We start from the raw sequence: 21,849 nt of genomic DNA on the forward strand, positions 1-21,849 counted from the left end.
AGGACTTACAAATATTAAACATGAAATATAAATAAAACCTAACACAGCCAAAAGGAACATGAAGTTTTTTTAATATAATGCAAAAAATGACAGAAAATATATTTGTGACTCACAGTGCTGGTTTGAGGTGCCAAGGTATGTTTACTCATGACAACGGTTGTCGTCTTGAGATCTCCAGGAGGAGGTGATTGTGGATCAGTCATGGCTGATGAAGGTAGGACGGCTGCATTACCCGAATTCTGTTGAGGCTGAGCACCAGGTTGCATATTTGCTAAAGACTCAGCAACTCTGACTATTTCCAAGACCTACAAATGATAAGTCCAAATGTTGCCATGTTTTAAATAGGTTCTTCATATATGAGGTGGACAAGTAGTATATTAAAACTTCATTCATTCCTAAATAATCACTGGCTCACCAGCACACCACATTACTGCTTATGGAGAAAATGACTAACATTACAGATCAGTACCATAAATGACCAAACAAGCATTCAAATCAGCTTCAACTAAGTGGGGTGTTACTAAAATAATGAAATTTTCTCGACAAACTTTCCATTTTTCATAATTCTGAATAGAATGTGGTTCATTGAAAAGCATTTAAGTACAGCAGTGAAGATTCGATGTTCAGACAACAAAAAATGTAAATTATATAAATAAATGCATAGGAACTAGGGATGGGTCGGTTCGCTTCCTCGATTCTCGGCCTAGATCCGGAATCTAAAATTACTACTTGCCAAAGTAAAAAATCTATTCCGATTCCAGTAGTACTTCAAACAACAAATTTACATATGATCGCGTTTCCAACAGTCATTTGAATTTTTGTGCCACGTGATCGTTATAACAAAACACATTATCTTCCGAAGGAGCAAATGCAGACTAGGGAGCCTGTGACAGGTATATGGCCAAGATACGGTGATGCACTTGGAAAAGTACCCAAAGTCACCATAGCAAACACTGTTGAAGCTTATTTATCAGAGATGAAAGCACCACCAAATTCCTTCCCTCAGAAATACTGGAAGACCTGCATCTCCTACCCAAGGCTTAAAGTAGTAGCGAAAAAGTTTCTTGCCATACATTATACATATTTTAATTACATGGTGATGATATGAAAGATGCTTTTGTCAACTGATTCTTTCACAGAGTAATAATTTTTTAAGTGGTTGTCTTGTTGCCTGGAATTAAGTGATATTTTTCTAGGAGCCTATGGCGTCAGAATCGATGGAATCCATATCAGTACAATCGGAATCGTCCAAATTTTAGAATCGACCCATCACTAGAATGACATCCTACCTTTTCAGGTGTTGATTTCTCTCTACCTAACGTTCCATCCAAGGGCATGACTTGGTTCGATGCTGCAGTGGACAAAGGATCTGGTAAAACAGACCTCTTATCCATCTCCTCTTTCTCCCACTCCGCCATTTCTTGCCTCATCTCCTGCTCCTGCATAGAAATTTTTTTATCATGAAACTGAAATTTCAATCAGTTGTAATTGTAACTACGATTTAATTTCAAATTAATACTAATAAAAGACTATTTCAGTGAAGACTATTTCTGGCTTAGTTTTTAGACTGCTTTTCCTTAATTTTACATACAAGTAAGGCAATGGATAATCTTTCATTCAACGAGGCAAATTGGCATATCAAACTTCGATCTCCGTAACTTGAAATAGACGTGACAGTTTTTGTTCTTTAAAGCATGATTAAAAAAAAAACCAATTTCATTAAAAAGGAAAGCAGCAGAACTACCTCTGAAAAAATGTTACCTTCCGCTTGAACTTAAAAGTAGAGATGGGTCGAATAGCAGATTTCTCGAATTCGAATATCTAATTCGAATATTAAATCATAGCTCGAATATTCGAATACCTCGAATTTCGAATACCTCGAATACTAAATGATGAATGCTGGAATGTTTGACTCGGTTGCCTATGCAGCAGGCAACACAAGATTTTGGGGAGTAATTTTGATTTCCTTAAAATGATTCGAACAGGAATTTAGCTGATTAATGAATAATTTAATTTTATGGAAACAATTGGGCATGTAATTAATTCAACTAACATCGCTTTACCCCCACTCCTGCTGCCAAGTGCTAGCTGACAATCTGAGGCATTTTGCAAAATACAAGCTCTTTTCCACCGGATTTTCTTCAATTATTTTCAGTCCATCTTTGGGAGTTCTCACGAGATAAGAAGATGAATTGGAATTGCTATCAGGGAGAAACCAAATATTCTGAGAAAATATCCTTTTGTCTGTGACTGTAACAATAAAGATTTATAGCACCACTCATAAATTGTAACTTGATATATGTTTTCGGAAAAAAATACCGCATCAACTTCCGAGAAGCTCTGCTGCTCATATCGAGTTTCGCCAGAATGCTAAGTCTCCGTCGTGTTTTGACATTTATTTCTTTGCGTAAAGTGCTTAAATAAACTCAGAAATACGTCGTGTTTGGTCTTATTCTTTTTGAAATTACGCGCACATTACTAATATTTCAATTCAATAAAGGTGTAACATCAATTTACGAAAGTCATTCTTAGACACCCTTTGTGCTAATAGATGACTCATGCAGCGGTTGACCTCCACAGAAATGGGGAACTTCGAAGCTGGTAGGAAAAAAAAAGGTCAGTGGGGGAGGAAAGGGAGGGCCCGAAACACGTTTCTATTGTTCTCGCGTATTTTTTCGAAGCTAAGGTCTTCGTAATATGATCCCTGCGTGAGCTGTGACCTTTTTTTTATTTCGAAGAAGAGGAAAGCCTCAGAGGGGGGGCTAGTGCTGAATGGAGAGGGATACCGGACCTTGGGAAATGCGCTAATGTAAGTATCCCAAGGTACTCACACAGCAGTTGACCTCCAGAAATGGGGAACTTCGAAGCAGGTAGCCAGAAAAAGGTCAGTGGGTGAGAAAAGGGGGGAGGGCGTGAAACACGTTTTTATTGTTCTCGTAACTCGATATTTTTTTCGAAGCAGGGGTCTTCGTAATGGGATCCCTGCGCGAGCTGGGACATTTTGTTTGATTTCGGAGAAGAGGAAAGCGTCAGAGTGGTTGAGGCGAGTGCTGAATGGAGGGGGATAGAGGATCGTGGGAAATGCCCTAAGGTTGCTATCCCACGGCACTGAGTTTCTCCTGGTGGGGGGAATCGGGGATTTTCGGATATTTTCACCCGACTATTTTCGGTTCCCCTCGTCGAACACTTTTCACCGCTAAAATCCACGAATTTGATGCAATTCGTCAACTTGCGTAAAACAGCACTGCGAGCACTAAATGACTACAGTTCTCTACATTTTTCCGAGTCACTACCAACGACGTGCGTGCGACAGTGTATGACGCGAAATTCATAGTATTCGAGGTATTCGAGGCGGTACTTTTCGCATAACTATTCGAAATCTCGAATATCGAATACTTTCTAGTATTCGAGGTATTCGAGTATTCGCGGATACTATTCGCACATCTCTACTTAAAAGTAATGGGTTGTTATTATTATCTCGTGATGTACGACAGTGAGCCGTAAATAGTTTTCACCAACACCAATGTATTTATTGAATGATTTTGCATGGAGACTTCGATGGCTGCTGTCATGATAATCATCAGGGTAAATACAGAAAAAGAACACGGATGGTATTCTTCAATTGTTAATGTAAAACTACCCAGCAGCCTAGTGCGAACTTGAAAAATCTTAATTTTTTACCATTTACCATATGAGAGATAAAACTATCATTTAAAAATGATTTGTGAGACTGTCTGAAGCACCCTTCAATGAATGCCCTTTCCTTACCTTTTTGATTGTGACAGCACTATCATCATCTTCCCTATCAAGGCTGGATACACTATGGGATACTGACTTGGCTTCTCTAGTTAATCTACCCTCCGATACAAGTCTATCAACCTCAGCCTTGTCATAGCCTGAAAAAAGGGAACATCAGAATGTAAAGTACCAAAGTTAGAGCTAAAATTTGTAAATGGAATTCTTATTCCAGCAACATCAATTCAAATAAGCCTTATTATCATTCCCTGGGAAAAGTGTTGCCTTCCATCAATAATTTTTCTGATTTATTTTTGATGGAGTTTTTGTTAAAAATTGAGACATGAAACTAATACAGCAATGAAATAAAATTTGATGGAAAAATTTTCTCAAAATAATTTGGACTTCAACATTTATAGCCAAATAACAAAACAGAAAGGAAGAACCGCATTTTTCTTGACCAAAATTCATATCTTAAGCATTCAGTTAATAAAAAATACATATCAACCTATGTAGATATAACACTAAACACAAACCTTTGCATACAATCAAGTGGAGTACATTTCCAGATGTTCGTAATGCATTAACTGCCTCTTGATGAGATGCACCTAATAAGGAGTTTCCATTTACTTCTAAAAGACGCATTCCAACCTGAAAGAAAAAATATAAAAGATTAATGATACACCTATAGCTACATTTCCATACTTCTCTACATCCGGATTACAAAGTTAATATTTCTTCAGAGACTACAGAAAAAGTATAACAGGTAAGACAAAAAAATGAGACTGAAAATAGGAATGACAATTTAATGCTTCAACAAGGAGCAAAAGAAAGGAGCAGGGGCAGGAGGAGAAAAAAGGTTCTTTAAAAATCAGAAGTATACAAACAATAAACAAGTGAAACCTGTTTAGTATAGGAATATCTTTGAACTAATAGATAGGAAAGCCCAAACAGATGATCCAAAGAGATGGACAATCCATTCATCATAATTTGGTTACGGAATTTTGTGATCTGTATCATGCTATTTCCGTATCTTTAGTGTCTACTGCATTGAAATCTATTTTTAACGGTGGAAGATTAGGAGAAGAAAAATACAGAGAGGTAATAAAAAGAGAATTGGGGAGTGGTTGAGGGGATTGGAAAGATAATTGACTAGTGGATTATCCCATGAACAGTAAACCAAACAATGGGTATTCAAGTCTCCACTGTAAATTCACATATTCACCAGCCTAAAAGATGTACTATTTTTGCTCCAAAACGTGCACTAATATTGGCCTGAGTCTAAAGAGCAAGGTTGAGTCTCCGCTATTTTATCAAATAAAAAGCAATACAATAAACAGGTTCGAGTTTTCAATTTCTCCCTCACATCAGGCATACAAAAATTATTAACCATTATAATAAAAATAAAAAAGTAATCCAAGCCACAGAGTAAGAATAATAGGGCCTTAAAAATCATTCCATTCCATATAACAGCACAATAAGGTGTAGATAAATGAAAACATAGAAGGAATGAGTTGCAGTGATAAACAAGTTGTCTTCCATTAAATCTTAAAAGTAAAGATCTCTTCCAGAAAATTAGCATAACCCACAAAATGCCTTACCTTGAGCCTTCCATCTCTCTTGGCTGCACCACCTGAGTTGACTTTGGAAATAAAAACGCCTTCATCTGTTCGGTCCAAAGGATTTCCTTTGTGCCCCCTCAGACCTCCTTTGATGTGCATTCCAAGCTTTTCTCCAACTTCTCTTGTGATTGTTAGCTCCTACAAACAGATTGAATAAAATCAAAATACTCATTGTACTGACGTCATTCAGTAAAAATATTTTAGATCCTGGATTAAGCATCCAAATTCACCACAATCAAATCATAAACTCACTCAATTACTCAGTGATGTAACACAAAGGTCGGTCCGAACTGGACAGGTGAGGGTAGAGCTCACCCTAAACTAAACCACAGGCATGTGGATTTCACACATTCATGTGAGGGGGCCAGTTTCTTTCCCTGAAACACCTCGTACTTTGAAGATTTTACTTGGGATGTCCGAGGGTTTCACCTGGGATTTGAACCCAATGCTTTGGCACAAGGGCCTGACAGGCAAACAGTCGACTCATATTTGAGTTTAAATCAACAATTACTACACGAAGTAATCTATTTATTTTTATGCGAAAGTTCTTAAAATGAAATGATTGAGGCTCCATAACACTCAAAATGAAATGAACACATTATAACCACATAAAAAATCTTATCAATCTTTTTAAGCATCTGGAAGGGGGGATACATGCCCCCGTGCTCCCCTAAATCCACCAATGGACTTCTACTATATATTATCTCACCGTAGACCAGTAAAAATCACTGATTAATAAACCTTTTTTTTTTAACTTAAATTTGAAGACATATTGTTCACTAAATTTATCAACTCATTCATTGTTTATGCTGTTATTCCTTATACACAGCAGTTCACACGACAATTTTCGGTAAAAAAAAAGTGTAGTAAATATTGACAGAGGAAGGTGACAAAGGTTAAATACCTGAAAACCTTCTGGAAGAGGATCATGGCAAACAGTGAGGGTTATCTGGTCAGAAGGCCTCAGCAGTGCCATCACAGCTTCTTGATGAGTAGCTTTCGTTACATCCTCTTTGTTAACACTTAAAATTCTATCACCAATTCTAAGCTTCCCCGAATTAGCTGCAATACCACCTGGTACAACCTGCAAAATAATTTCTACAGTTAGTTTCACACTTGATATCTAAAACATAAACTAACATACTTAACATGTTAACTGAAGAACATGCTCATTAAAGTGGTCTTGGTCTTCTGCCATGGATTTTGTTTTTACCCAAAAACTTGAATGAATCTTCAAATCATTGCCTCAAATCTACTGAAAATAGTGATGACTGAATATCTAATTAATAGTTATGGTATTCGATTCAACTATCAAATTCCTTCTTCCCCAAATGTGACTGAACATGTAGATCAACATGTTCAGTCACATTTATAATAAATACAGCAAAATAAATTTTGAGTGGAAAAATTGATTAAGAACCCGAAAAACAAGGTAATTTCGACACTTTAAATGCCATTTAAACAAAATGAGAACACAAATCCTTTTTTGAGTAAAAAACGAGTAAAAAATCCTTCTAAGAATTAAATATTACTTTCATCCACTCTCTTAGAAGATACCCTGTCACTGCCAAGACCAGAAATCCATTTCTAACTAAAAAAGAAGTGATGGATCCGTCAAGCCCATAAACTTGAATGAATCTTCAAATCAGTGCCTCAAATCTACTGAGAATAGTGATGACTGAATATCTAATTTATAGTTATGGTATTCGATTCAACTATCAAATTCCTTCTTCCCCAATGAAATCCATGCTGATAAACTTGATAACAATCAATCTTACGTGTGAGATGAAAATTCCTGGCTCTTTCGCACCAAAAGGAGTACAAGAATGGTCTGTTCCACCGATGATGCTGAATCCCAATGACCCACCACTCTTTGGAAGAACCACATCCTATGGGAGAGAATGACAGTATGATGGGAGATAAGAATCAATGATAATTTACTACCCACATAATATCCACCCAAGCTTGAAGTGAGGGATGGGTGAGAATTGAACTTTCTACAAATGAAACCACTTCATGCTTTTGAGGAAAGAGAATACAATCCATTAAGTAAAACTACTGCTTGGCAGATGCTGGTGCAATAAATTCAGAGTGGACTACCCAAATAAACTGCAATGGCTTTCAGTGTCATTTAAACCCTGTTCCATTATATCTACATACTCTTCTCAAACATGCCTCTACACAAACTGAGTATATTCACCATCATACCATATTGGCCCAAGTTGAAGGTGGCAAGGAAAGGATATTGGAGTTACCGTTTAACTAAAAAAAGGAGAAAATAGAACTCGTTTACTTTCTACAAAGATTACCTTTTGGGAATCCATAATATAAAATATGTATACCTCTAGGATATGGAGAATCAGGCATTTCCACTTTCGAATCAAACCGAATTATGTATGTCTTTTAAAAAATGCATTTTTTTGTCATGCGATAAAATAATAAAAATTTTGATAATAGAGATTTGAATTACCTGCATCTTGTTCAATTCATAGCGAAAGTGCATTGGCAAAACTGAAACTTTATTGAGATTAACAAATAGCACACTAATGTTTGCTGTAAAAAGACATGGACCGGAAGCATATGATTTCCTGGAAAATTTTCATTTTATAGTATGATCTATCACATGAAGTCCACAAACAGAGTAAATAAAATAAAAATTCAGGGATTTAATTACTCCCAGCACTACCAAAAAGTCACATTTGAAATTGATATTATCTCCACAGCAAACCGGTCTAATATTTAGGCTAATATGTTGGTGATATACTCAGTAGAAGAAAGATATATATGCTGATGATTTTTCAATTACATCTCTTCACAACCAACCAATCCAAATTACATACTTCACCAAATTTTAATCTAAGAATTCATCAATCTAAGCAACTCCCTCATTATGAAATACATCTCCTAATTCCACCGATACCAAACTCTTAAAACTTTTCAAACAGATTTTAAGAAGATATTCAGATTTAGAACTTGAAAAAATTAAGCATCCATGTACCATTGATAATCTCACGTAAAAATACTTTAAGCACACAAAAATACAGATATGTATGTATATTATACTAAAATGAATCTAACCAAATTCTATTAATGGATTTCTCTTTCCTTATTTCCATTGCTCTAATAATCATAAAAGAGCAAAAAAACAGTGAAAAAGATTAAACATTTATGTGCATAAAGAACATATACTATCATGAGAAGGTAATTCATCCAATTTGAAAATATCATAAAAGTGAAAAAACTATATAAATATATTTAGCCCATTATCATGAAATTTAAAATCGAAAGTGCAAGTCAAATAGGAATACAGGTGCTGAACAGAAATGAGAGGATTGATAAAGACAACAACTACTTATACAGACTTCTAGTAGATATTACTGAATGCAAATTCCAGCACCTTTTTCATATTCCTGATATATTAACAATGACAATGAAATTTTTTGATTATTTGTAAAGAATTTTACTTTGATTACAGAGGTAAAAATGAAACCCCAGTAAATATTGCTATGCACTTCAACTAATAAAATACATACTAAATCAGGACAGTGAGAAAAGAATGTACCTGACCTTGCAGACTACTCAAAGAGTGAATCAAGTGTTGCACCAAAGTATTACAACTAAATATTACAGATACAAAACGCTCACCTCAAAACAAAAAATCCCTTTCATGAGAGACAAAAAATACTACTAACACCAGCACAAAAACTAAGCTGTGTTTGGCCAGACACAGGTTAGAGGATAAGAGGGGGTAAGAAAAGGGCAGGCCGTAAGCACCGGAGTCCCCACATGCATGCTTACAAGCAAATTGATTGACAAAAATACAAGACATCATACACAATAACAGCACTCAAAAACAATGTGATACAATTTCATAAATGGAACAGACATAAAATGATACACATTATCATGATTAAAATACCAATAACAACGAACCAATCTGCTTAGTAATGTTAGAAATAAATTTTAATGGTTTAGCAGAGCATCTCACAGTGTTTTTAATCTAGGACACATGTATATTTCTCAAACACCTTGTAACTTAGCAGTCTACTTGACATTTAATATTGAATAATTGAAAATAAGAATAGACAATAGAATTTGTAACATGAAAAAATTGAAATATGTACTAGTAAATACAAAAATATTACAATAGTTGGTACCACTGATTTTTGCCTAAAATATGACAATTGTGGTTATTCATAGTAAGCTGCTTGCTAATGACATTTTTGTGCTCTTGGCGTGAGGCACTCAGGGGCTCTTGAATAGTAAGATAGGCTCCTTTTCAGAATGAATGCAGCACTGTCATGTACAGATACATCGGAGATTAATGGTGAAATTGATAAAATACTAAACAAGGACTGCAAAAAAATTTGTCCCCCGACTCTTCATACTGACCACCTTTGACTTGATTAGAGTGAATATTGACACCATTCGACTTTTATTAATGATTCGCAACTATCAATAGATGTTTGCCGACGTAAAAATTTCTGCATGGGCAAAGTTCAGTTGTATGTATTACAAATGAGAAAGAACCAGCAAAAGCTATCCTTTCAACTAGGCCATGAATGATCCATGAAGAGAGGCCATGAAGAGAGGAGCAAGCAGCCTACCATAAATAAAGGCTCTAATACTTTATTCAAGATTAAAATTTCAAGGATGGAAGTAATCAATTCACAGAGAATTGGACTGATCACAATTACAACAGATTGTATAAAATAAAAGTTGGTCAAATTAAAGATTATTCAGTCAGGATACCATACAAAGGGGCTTCAAATCAAGAGCAGTTTTTCTTTACACAAACATTTCCTTGAGCAGAGGCTTATCAATTCTAACTACTGAAAAAAGTAACAATAGTATTTCTATGAAACTGTTTCGAGTAGTCTTTTAGCAAATTTTCTCATTGAAATATGGCCACATTTTATTCAGTGTTCATTTAAAAATAATTCAGGTAATTAGAATTAAAAAAAACAAAAATATTACAACAATAATTCCTGATGCCATATCTTTCAACCAAAATCAGTTTGACATTGCATTGATAACCCTTAAACTTTTATCAAAAGTTATATCAGAATTATATCTTTCCATAAAGGGTCAATCCATTTCAAATCACCCAATATAAATAAAATTTGTTGCTCAACATTTTTAATTTTCTTGATTTTTTAATCATGAGTTCCCTATAGGTAGACAGTCACAAATCACTATTTGAAAAAAATTTAGAAGCCATATTTTTTTTTGGCAGCCATTTTTAAAATGGCGGCTGGGCAAATTTTGATGAAAAACGTGGTTTGGATAAAGTTAAATTTCGAAGCTATTTCAAAAGATGTCAGAATAATTCAAAAACCAGTGAGTTTAGCATGAAATGAGCTATAGGAATTCATTGTTTTAATTGCTCTATCATGAAAGAGAGTCAGTCAAACTCTTTCTGCAAAAACCCGGGAAAAATTTGTCAATATTAACTTTTTAAGACCTAAAATTTTTATGAAGGGAATGAGACTCACTAACCAAATTTTATTTCTGTGTTAAATACTTAAATAACTATTTGCAGCGTAAGTTTTAGTTCTGAGAAGGCACTCCTTTTTTTAATACGGGCTATCAAAAATTGCTGAAAACCTTTTAACGTCAATTTTCGCAGGTCAATATCTAAAAAGGGACTGAGTGAAAACAAGCGAAAATTTTACAAAATGTTATTTAGACACATAAGAACATCTCCAAAAAAAATTATGACTGAGACTCTACTACATTTAGAGTAGTGGAGCAGTGAATTTAAGAAAAAAACGCTACCGTTCCATGCGCTCATGCAGTGCAAGTTAGCAAACAAGGGCTTGATTAAATAATTAAATTAGCAATAATTTTTATCTAAAACAATTACTTTACACATAAAATTTTATTTATTTATGTAGGTCTGCCTTACATTAATAATAAAAATTGATTTATAACTAGAAATCTTTTGTATCAGCAAAAAAACTATTGAATTATAACATAGCAAGAAGTTAATGCACTTATGTTTACAAAAAGTATTTATTTCATCTATTGTACTAAAAAACCATGCATATCAATATGTGTAGAATATAAAAATATGCAAGAATGCATTTGCAAGTGAATAAACTTTCTCAATTGACATATCAAGTATCATGTGTCATTAAGTCAGTGAGAGTTTTGCAACTGTTGTCTTAAATTCTCCCATCTACAACACTTTGTACAACCATTACAAGAAAATAAGAACAAAGTTATCAAAAAAAAGGGCTTGCAATTTTATACAATTGACAATGGTCAAATGTTGTATAAATCGTTACATGCATAAAATAATCTTTTTTTCTAATTTTAAATGACAATGGACATTGATTACAAGATGCAAAAAGTCTAAATCTTCACCTTACTGATACATTTGTAAACACCACTTGAGTGCAGTGTGCACGCAGTTATTTTTCCCCAATGAACTTAGATGCTAGAAAATTCAGTAGTCTGATGATCATGAAATGCTGACCCTTTCGAAGTGACAAAGCATCTTATTTGATTCGAACTTATGGGGACATATCTGTGGTAGGTTCTTGTTCCTTTTACGGGTAAACAGCATGCAAATCTCTGAATTAGTTTTTTTTTTATATTTTCAATTTCAGAAGAAGAAACAAATATATATTTAATTCCACTAATATTCTCTGAACAGTAATTGTACATATCATACGCGGTAAGGATCTGATTGGAGTATGGTCTTTGAAGTGAAACTCGTGTGACTTCTCATTTTGTTGTTCCCCCTATCCCATCGCAAGAATTCTTTCCATGCGATGAGGCAAAGAAATTCCACTCTGCTCGTACACCAAAATCATTTTCATGTTGACAGAGGTTAATGAAGTTGTTCTTATTTTTGTACTGGCCGCTTGCACCATCACTAAAGTAAATGATCATTTCAGCGTTAGATATGATATTTTTAATTTCCCTAATCAGGTGATGTTGAAAAGTGTTATTTTTTTCTTTGACCATGATCTTGGCAAGAGGCTAATTATCTTAATTTTATCGTCTTTACTGGAATCTTTGAATTTTTCTTTCAGTTGGGTAATAAGCATATCATACTCACTTTGTTTGTTTTCTGTACAATTAGGATTTTGAGCTTTTAAGTCATTTTGGAAAGATTCTTCCAATTTTCGCTTGACTTCACTTGTAATTTTATCAGTTTTTCTATGTAAAGCTGACAGTCGCTGTTCAGTGTTGAGCTTTGTTATTTTACACAAAGGAGATAATTCCAAAGTTTCGCAAATGGATTCTACTTGTTGCAAAGGATTATCCTCAACAAACTCAAAAGGCTCAGGAAGAAATACTGGGTCATTTTCAACACTATTTACCCCTTCTTCTGGTTTATTTACAAATATTTTTGATGCACAGGTTGGACATAAAGCTTGTCCAGGAATTAGGTCAATATCAACATTTTTTTTCTTTGAAAGGTGTTCAATTAGAATTTTACGCAAACCATTTTTAACTGTTTTTTTGTGAGTACCGAATGGGTCACAACATTTTTTTCCAAAAATGTGATAGTATTTTTCTAAATATTTATCCCTGTGGTAATGGCAAATGTTTGTAATTTCCTTCGAAACTCTTAATTTAAGCAACAATTGTTCTTCAGGTGGCATGTCACTCACTCTTAGTTATTCTGCAGGCACTTCTTTCTTGTAGTGTTGTTTATGGCACTGTTCACTTAATAGGTCACCCACAAAACAACTCATACTTAATCCTTCACCACAGAACAATGAAAATCCAATTTTAAAACTACCTGGACAGGACACCTTCTTTAGTCAAAGATCTGTAATCAACTGAGCATCACCTATCTCCAACCCCAGTGAAAAATTTGAAATAAAATGTATAATATCCTGCAAATCCAGAAACTTAATTTGTCATACAAAATGTAAGCATTGTCCCTCCTCCTATAAAGGAAAATCATCAAAGGCCCACAAACTATGCATCAATAACCACAGGGCATCATGGGCATCTCCTCACTTTGTCTCCTTCAGTGTTGCAAAATATTCAGCTGCTGTCACTTAATGATTGCTACAATGTAACTATTTTGGCCTCCCTTCCCACAACATACCAGTACCTACTCAGTAGACTTAGTTCACTGAAATTAACTTACATTTGACATTTAAAGCTTTTCATCCTCCTGGATCAGCAGATAATTACTTTAATTGCTTTTACCCATTCAATCCTTCCCCTACCCTGCTAACCCTTACTATCCCCCCTCCCTCAACTCTCCCTGGTCCCCTTCCAGCATATTCATGCTTTTGTTCCCAAAGCTGAAGGTGGTAGTGCCACCAAAAATTTAAATTCTGTGGTTTGTGTGTTTCTTTTATCATATGCCTTGAACCTGACCTGGATGCTGATTGACTCATTTTTAATATTGGATACATTTTACATAAATTATATACAATTTATAATTCTGTACACAAGGTGTACTATACCATAAAATGTTTGTTTTTTTTTCAAACGATACACATAAGTATATAATCAGTTTACTATTCACTACCAGGGTTGAGATCAATTTATAAATAATTGATTACGTAGTTGTAGGCTGTACAAAGTGTTGTAGATGGGAGAATTTAAGACAACAGTTGCAAAACTCTCACTGACTTAATGACACATGATACTTGATATGTCAATTGAGAAAGTTTATTCACTTGCAAATGCATTCTTGCATATTTTTATATTCTACACATATTGATATGCATGGTTTTTTAGTACAATAGATGAAATAAATACTTTTTGTAAACATAAGTGCATTAACTTCTTGCTATGTTATAATTCAATAGTTTTTTTGCTGATACAAAAGATTTCTAGTTATAAATCAATTTTTATTATTAATGTAAGGCAGACCTACATAAATAAATAAAATTTTATGTGTAAAGTAATTGTTTTAGATAAAAATTATTGCTAATTTAATTATTTAATCAAGCCCTTGTTTGCTAACTTGCACTGCATGAGCGCATGGAACGGTAGCGTTTTTTTCTTAAATTCACTGCTCCACTACTCTAAATGTAGTAGAGTCTCAGTCATAATTTTTTTTGGAGATGTTCTTATGTGTCTAAATAACATTTTGTAAAATTTTCGCTTGTTTTCACTCAGTCCCTTTTTAGATATTGACCTGCGAAAATTGACGTTAAAAGGTTTTCAGCAATTTTTGATAGCCCGTATTAAAAAAAGGAGTGCCTTCTCAGAACTAAAACTTACGCTGCAAATAGTTATTTAAGTATTTAACACAGAAATAAAATTTGGTTAGTGAGTCTCATTCCCTTCATAAAAATTTTAGGTCTTAAAAAGTTAATATTGACAAATTTTTCCCGGGTTTTTGCAGAAAGAGTTTGACTGACTCTCTTTCATGATAGAGCAATTAAAACAATGAATTCATATAGCTCATTTCATGCTAAACTCACTGGTTTTTGAATTATTCTGATATCTTTTAAAATAGCTTCGAAATTTAACTTTATCCAAACCACGTTTTTCATCAAAATTTGCCCAGCCGCCATTTTAAAAATGGCTGCCAAAAAAAAATATGGCTTCTAAATTTTTTTCAAATAGTGATTTGTGACTGTCTACCTATAGGGAACTCATGATTAAAAAATCAAGAAAATTAAAAATGTTGAGCAACATTGCCTGGGTGATTTGAAATGGATTGACCCTTAACCAAGAGTGAATAATCTATCTGCAATTCACAGTTAGTAACAAAAATCATGATAGAGTTAATGCTGTTATTTCAAAGAGAAAATCACTTTTAAAAGAGCTCTTAGTCATCACATATGCAGTAGGATTGCGTAAACACAAATTTCTGCACTCACATATGGTGACAATACAAAGTCTTCACTAAGTCAGCATGCATACAACGGGGTTTTTGTTTATTTATTTAAATAAGGAAAAAACCATGGACATAACATCATTTAAAATTATGTGACAATAAACAATGGAAAGGATTCTTTTTAATTCTCGTTCCCAAAGGTTGTAGAAAAAGTAACCTCCTCAGTTTACAAAAACAGAGCTGCATGAAGGCCCAAATCACATGCTTTACAGACCCTATGAATTAGGTTTTATTGAGATTCTATCCCAATTTTTAAATCATTATGGAAAAAACACTTAGACGGGCAAATCTAAATATTCAATCAGATACCCTCAAGCTTGGCGGTTTGGAGTAAGAAATGGGGAGCCAAATCACATGAAAATATTTTTTAAGGGCCCACCACAGATGACTTGATGGATATGAGAACAATATTTAGACTAGTTAATTTTCTTGAATTAGTCCATTGAGAAATGTACTATAATTTTGATTGAGTCGAAGCTGAATTTCCAAAAAAGTTGATAAGCAACTTGCCTTCCCTCCTCCTGTGATATGCTGTTACAGGTTATTGTGTGTGAAATTTTTGTAGGATCAGCAATGTTCACTAATAAATGCACTTCATATTGCAAAGTCAAATCTTCACACTGCTACTAAGCAGCATGGATAATTATTTACCAGGGCTGGGAGATGAAAATCTAACAAATTGAAATCTTAAAAACATCAAATCCCAATAATCACGGAAATAATTGATAGTTGAGATTCAAAAATGTGAATCTTCACCTTTTATTTAACTCTACAAATCTTTCAAATCGTAAGGTAAAAAAAGGAAAACAGCAGCTCTATTTAAAGTCTAAACTGTTATGCACAAGATTCACCAGTGCTCCTTTTAAGCTGTCAATAAGGGAAACATTAATAATGAAATTTAAGCAAAATCAAGGATCACCATCATTGTCTATAAGTACAGCAGACTCCCGAATATCTGGCTGCGGTTTAACCGCGTTACGGATTATCCGTGCTTGATTTTCACTCTTGCTGAATTTATTCCGCGACCTTTATAAAAAAAAATAAAATAGGATGCAAAATCATGGGAATCACTGCATTAATGCTAGGATACACCGGGCTTATTATTTCCGTTAGAATCTCCTTCGTAAAACGAAAGAGATCGCACACTAGCTGCAGTCACGGGAGCACCGCATTCCTGTTTTCCAAGCCTCGCAATGCGTGATCGCACTACGTGATCACGGATACACGTCCCACAGCAGTTGCAACCCGGGCACCTTGTGCGAGACGCGACTACGTGGTGTGGTGCCTGACAGTGTAGTTTCCGACGTTTTGAAGCATTCGTGCAAACCACTTTCCTGTATTCGATATCACACCACCCACAGATGTGTGGTTTTCGAACCCAGGCCTTACATGGAGCATTAATAATACCGGTACAACCATGTTATCGCCGCTAAAAAGATCGCGAACTAGCGAAGAAAGCTCTCATAGAGTCCGGGAAGCACTCTAAAATAACAGAATAATGGCATAAATAATAATATATTGTTTGTTTTTGGTAAATTATGAACATTGCAAGACATTTTAGTGAAAGTTTGGGTTATCTGTGTTTTTCGATTATTCGTGCCAACTCTCCCCATCATTACCCCGGATAATCGGGAGTGTACTGTACATATGTTACGGAAGACATTAAAGGTGTCCCTGTCCCCTGCACTCAGGTTGTGAAATGCACTGTCTGAATATAAGAAGTTGAAGCATATATTTTGGCAACCACAGACTGCCCAGAAAACTTCTCCATCCCTCAGTTAAACTTTATGCAATGCTGGTGTAGATTGTAATGACCAATTTTTTTTTGCAGACAAACAGATAAGGCACCAAGAACCTTAAGTATTTCATAATCACAAGCATAGCAGTGCCACAAACGTCAACAGTTATAGGAAAGCAAGAACTTTGCAAGTACAGATTATTTTTAATGAAAGTATGGTAATTCTGTTATTTAAAATGAGACAACTATCAAGTGATTCAGCCCACTGAATGCATTAAAGTAACTTGAGGAGAAACCATTTACATATTTACAGCAGATTGGAATGCAGAAGACGATTAACTTATTATATACTAAGAGAGACTTATTCCCCAGATAATAATTTATTTTTTAGTTTAACTTAAGGGCATAATACAAGCATCTAGGTGAAGTAACTTCAATCCATTAATATATCATGCTAATAGTGTTCTGAGCTGATGCATACCAATTAAAAAGAATGGTGCAACCACTAAAAAGCAATAAAACAAGAATTGTGAAAACCACATTCAATATTAAAAAGGATGTTTCCTGGAATCCACAAGAAGTAGGTCTAGGCTTTTAAAGTTAGTTTCATTGTTGGAGGGTAACAAAACCTGATGATATAGAAATTGTATTCTTGCGAAGAAATTTTAATTTGGCTAGGGTAACTCAGGTATGAAAAAAGTTTTGGTAATAATTATTCAACAATATTGAAGCTGCAGCAGCAACAGAAACTAAGAAAATACAGCCTAGGGATTAATCACGAACATCATGGTTTCCATCACAGATCCTGTGAATTGTTCAATGAAATTGTCATAACCATTCATGCCTAAATAATATGAAATTCGGAGAATAATTGAAATGTCCTTCAAGAGATTCTCTAGAAATAGTTTAATTTAGTGAGAAATTCACAAAACCTCTACTGAGAAACTTCTCGATTCATTAAATCTACATACGAAGAATGTATCCTTGGCAGAAGAAGTAAGCAGTTAGAAGTTTAAATTTGCTTTGCTGTTGAATGCATACACTAGCCATGCCAGCTGTTTTGTAAAATGTAGCTATAACTTTTCTGCAGATAATATATTGCAAATGAGGACTAGTTGGATGACAAAGAAAGAATGAAATCAATTGATTTTGGCGTGACTTGGTGAAAATATGAGATATTCATGGGTAAGCAAAAAACCCATTACTGTTCCACTAACTTTTATTTGCTGTCGACTAGTTTTGATGGCTGTAGTATCTCGACATTGTAAGCGCTCCTTCTGTTTGTCTTGGGAATGACGCTATAGCTGTCGAAACTAGTTGACAGCAATTAAAAGTTTGTGGAACAGAACTGGATTTTTGGTTCACCATGACATGGAAAGAAATTAAAAAAGTCTTCTCTAAGACTTTTAAGATCAATTATTCCTACTTCAAAATGTTATGAGAACATATGATGAACCTTTACATTCATCAGAACATCATTATTGGCAACAAATTTAAAACAATTTGATGCACTGGCTATTTTTTTAGGAAAATTTTTGAAACAGACAACTATTTACAGAAGGAAAGCCATGTTTGGTATAAGAAGGCAGATACTGAATACGAGTACACACTCCACACATGGCAGGATAATTTAGAAGATTGAAACCACATGACATGCGTTAATTAACTTGGAAACATCAAAATCAAATCAATGGATACTTTTCGGAAGATACAAAAAGAGCAGCTATGCATTTGAATTGAGAATGTGACAAATGGAAATGATTCTCACAACGTTCACCACGAATTGAGAAGAATGTGGTACTACCACAATTACCTTGAAATAGCAGACATTACGCAGGGAAGAGTTATGGTCTGAGGACGGAATGACTAACTTTCCTAAATGCAGAAGACTTGACTGAGGCCACAATTGCTTTAACTTGGTTTAGCTCTACATCCTTCCATAAAATTCTTTCACGCATGGATCTGAATGAGTGAAGCAATACATAAGTCACAAGCCTTCCTTAACACGTTGACCGCCATTATGTTTTTAGTAGATATGTCCTCTGACACCATTAGTGTTTTTCATTCCGTTAACTATTCCCGGATCATAAAACATTAAATGTGTTTTTGTACTTTACTTTAAAATAAATTATTTATATTCTGACGCCACAACGGCCATGGCACATACGTTGGCAAGAGATTCTGGTCACTCATGGCATCAGAAATCCACTTTGAAACAGTCGCTCGAAGGCCGGCGTGGCGTGATGGGAGCCACTCAACTACGGTCATTATGACCGGCATGGCGGTCAACGTGTTAACAATTTCCTTACTTGTCTTAATGAATTATCGATTATTTTTTAGCTGAAATTTTGGTCCACAGTTTTTAGGTTTTAGTTAGTTTTTCCGCTGCACTGAATGATTACCTTCGCTCACTGATCGAGTGAGTACTACGAAGTTATGGGAACCACACGTGAAGCCATTAAAATGACTGGTTGCCATAGGGAAACTAAAAACCTCAATCACCACTGATAATCATTGAACCTGAGGGAGAAAACTAAAATGCAGTCATGATGCTCACCTTGCACTCTCACTCTATGGATCATAAACATCATGGCAAACTGATAACTGAGCAAAGGGTGGATATACTGGTTATACTCAAATCCAGGGATATTTATACACAAGAATTGGTGGCGTAAACCATCATTATCATCGAGTAATCAAGGTTTAATTAACGTCCATGTATATTTTTCATCTCTATCGCTTCTGTGTAAAAAACACACACCTAGAGCCATATATTTAATTGGAGCCATGGAAATTTATTGATGAAAGATAGAATCTCACCAACCATTTAGGCTTGTTGCTGCTGTGCCCCAGATAAAGGAACATGGATTAAGTGTTTCCATGTTCCCCGATGGGTTAGGGAATCAACTGCCAAAGTTTCAAAAGCTCATCCATGCCATAATCTTCAGGATAATAGATTATATTTAGTACCCAGGAGAAGTTATTTGTATTTCAAAGTTTTGGCAGGGAGATTCCTAACTCGTGTAAGAAACCTATGACACTTTCCTAATTGATGAGAAAGAGCCAGATCTTCATCAGAAACTGGTCTCAATTAGCCATAAATCAGAAGTCATCCTAAAGTATGAATGTGATTTTGGTGTTACAATATTTTATATTGTTTGTGAATGGATTTGAGCCTCAAAAGTGCATAGAAAGGACTTTAGGCACATTAGATGTGAACGTCTAACTTCCAACAATGGTTAAATGTTGTATGCTACAAACACAAGACCACTGCGCTAATCCCTTAGTGCAAACAAAACAGCTTGCTTCCGAGATTGTGAAACCAAAGCAGTAGTGACATGGCCTCAAAAGGCCTGAAAGCCCAAGAGACATGATTTTTGTTAGAGATCAAAGGCAAATCTTCAATCTTTTCCATGTGTCACTAACCTCAATGATGATAGGGACAGGTGCCAGGTGGTTGTCTGTCACACGAGTAACAATCTGTTCTGTGAAGGTGCTCTTTGTCACAATCTCAGTCACTCGACCCAACGTGGTTGGTGCCGGGTTGGGAAACTCAGGATTGGCCAGCACTAGGGGATCCGGAGGTTTACGAACTGTCAGCGTGACTGCCAAGCAATCTGATGTCCCCTCTCCCCCACCACCACCCTCCTTGGTGCCAGCCAGGAAATGAGGAGGGATCATGGCCTCGAATTCCTCATTTGTGATGGGTCTCGGTACCTGAGAAACTGGAGATGTAGGTGGCTGAGGAGCGGACACTACCCCTGGTCCATCCCCGCCTGCAGACGACGTGGACGTTAGCCTCCTCGGTGCTGGCTGAGGTGGGACCACTGGGTGCCCGGTGGTGGAGGCACCTGCATTTAGGCTGCCGGCAGGAGCAGGGGCTGGTGTCACGACAGGCTGCTGCCTGATGGCAGCAGGTTGAGGAGACTGAGGGGTGGTCGGGTTACCTCCCAAACTTGCTGGACTCGCTGGGGTAGGAGCAGGGGCAGCCGATGAAACACCTGTGGATGCACGGCTATAACCACTAGTCGAGTACAAACCAGTGTAAGGCTTTGGCAAACCAAAAACACGAGCGGTGGGCGATTGGGAGGGAAGAGTGTGACTGGGCTGAATGGAGGGGTTGACAGCAGCCTCCCCAACTCGCTCCCTCTCCACAACCAATCGCACGAAGCGGTCAAGGCCTGTGAGCATGGCCACAGCTTGGTCATGCCTCGCTCCCTCGACATCCACCCCATTTATCTACAAAAGGTGAATCAAATAAACTCAGTATTAATGAGATTCTTTCCGGCTTCATACCAGGTCAATGGACTTAAAATGAATATATAAAATAATCAAGTATAAGAAATTCTTACTGATATAACCCTGTCTCCAACTTGAAGTTTTCCATCCTTCTCAGCAGCACCGCCTTCAGTTAATCTAGATATATACACCCCCTGTGAAAATAAAAAAAGTTTTGTCCTTTGAGTATTAAATAATTTAACATAAATATAGAGCTCATACAAGTATTTTCAACCAGAAATATCTGCAATGAATCTTGTAAGGAAGAAAATTATAACATTTCTGTAAGCTGGAGTATGCATTATCATAGAAGGAGGACCTATATTCTACTCATGACAGGGCGATTCAAATCCATTTATAGATAATGTGATAAGGCATGGTTCAACTATGGGCTGTGATATATGTTGAGAATCATATCTGATAGCTTTGCTTTAAAAATAAAAAGATTAAGAAAGCAGCAAATACTTTCACATTTTGTGATTTAAGTCCACAATCTAACACTGAAATATACAGATGAACCATGCATTATCTTTGGACAATTTGGCTGTCGGTATGGTGGAATACCAGCCCTACAACAGTACACGCAATAAACAAGGATTACATTACTCTGTGAGACAATACTGAACTTCTTGAAAAGTAATACCATG

General features: G+C 35.7%; 1 protein-coding gene across 10 annotated transcripts in view; it reads right to left on the reverse strand.

Moving 5' to 3' along the window:
- The window catches only part of LOC124163323 (protein lap4-like), a 377,957-nt gene that overhangs the window by 73,843 nt on the left and 282,265 nt on the right, over positions 1-21,849 (reverse strand). For 9 of the 10 annotated variants that reach the window (XR_006865750.1, XM_046540142.1, XM_046540145.1 and 6 more), the window contains 9 exons: positions 21,277-21,357; positions 20,351-21,163; positions 7,136-7,246; positions 6,262-6,441; positions 5,337-5,495; positions 4,272-4,386; positions 3,769-3,896; positions 1,290-1,439; positions 114-305 (listed from right to left, as the gene is read on the reverse strand). Coding sequence is in view for 9 of the 10 variants with exons in the window: in XM_046540142.1 (XP_046396098.1) it covers positions 114-305; positions 1,290-1,439; positions 3,769-3,896; positions 4,272-4,386; positions 5,337-5,495; positions 6,262-6,441; positions 7,136-7,246; positions 20,351-21,163; positions 21,277-21,357 (1,929 nt within the window). In the remaining variant the exon portion in view is untranslated. The remainder of the gene's footprint in view (positions 1-113; positions 306-1,289; positions 1,440-3,768; positions 3,897-4,271; positions 4,387-5,336; positions 5,496-6,261; positions 6,442-7,135; positions 7,247-20,350; positions 21,164-21,276; positions 21,358-21,849) is intronic. The other variant, XM_046540147.1, reaches the window with a different exon arrangement.

The sequence above is a fragment of the Ischnura elegans genome, chromosome 8, assembly GCF_921293095.1.
Source record: "Ischnura elegans chromosome 8, ioIscEleg1.1, whole genome shotgun sequence".
NCBI classification, from domain to species: Eukaryota; Metazoa; Arthropoda; class Insecta; order Odonata; family Coenagrionidae; genus Ischnura; species Ischnura elegans.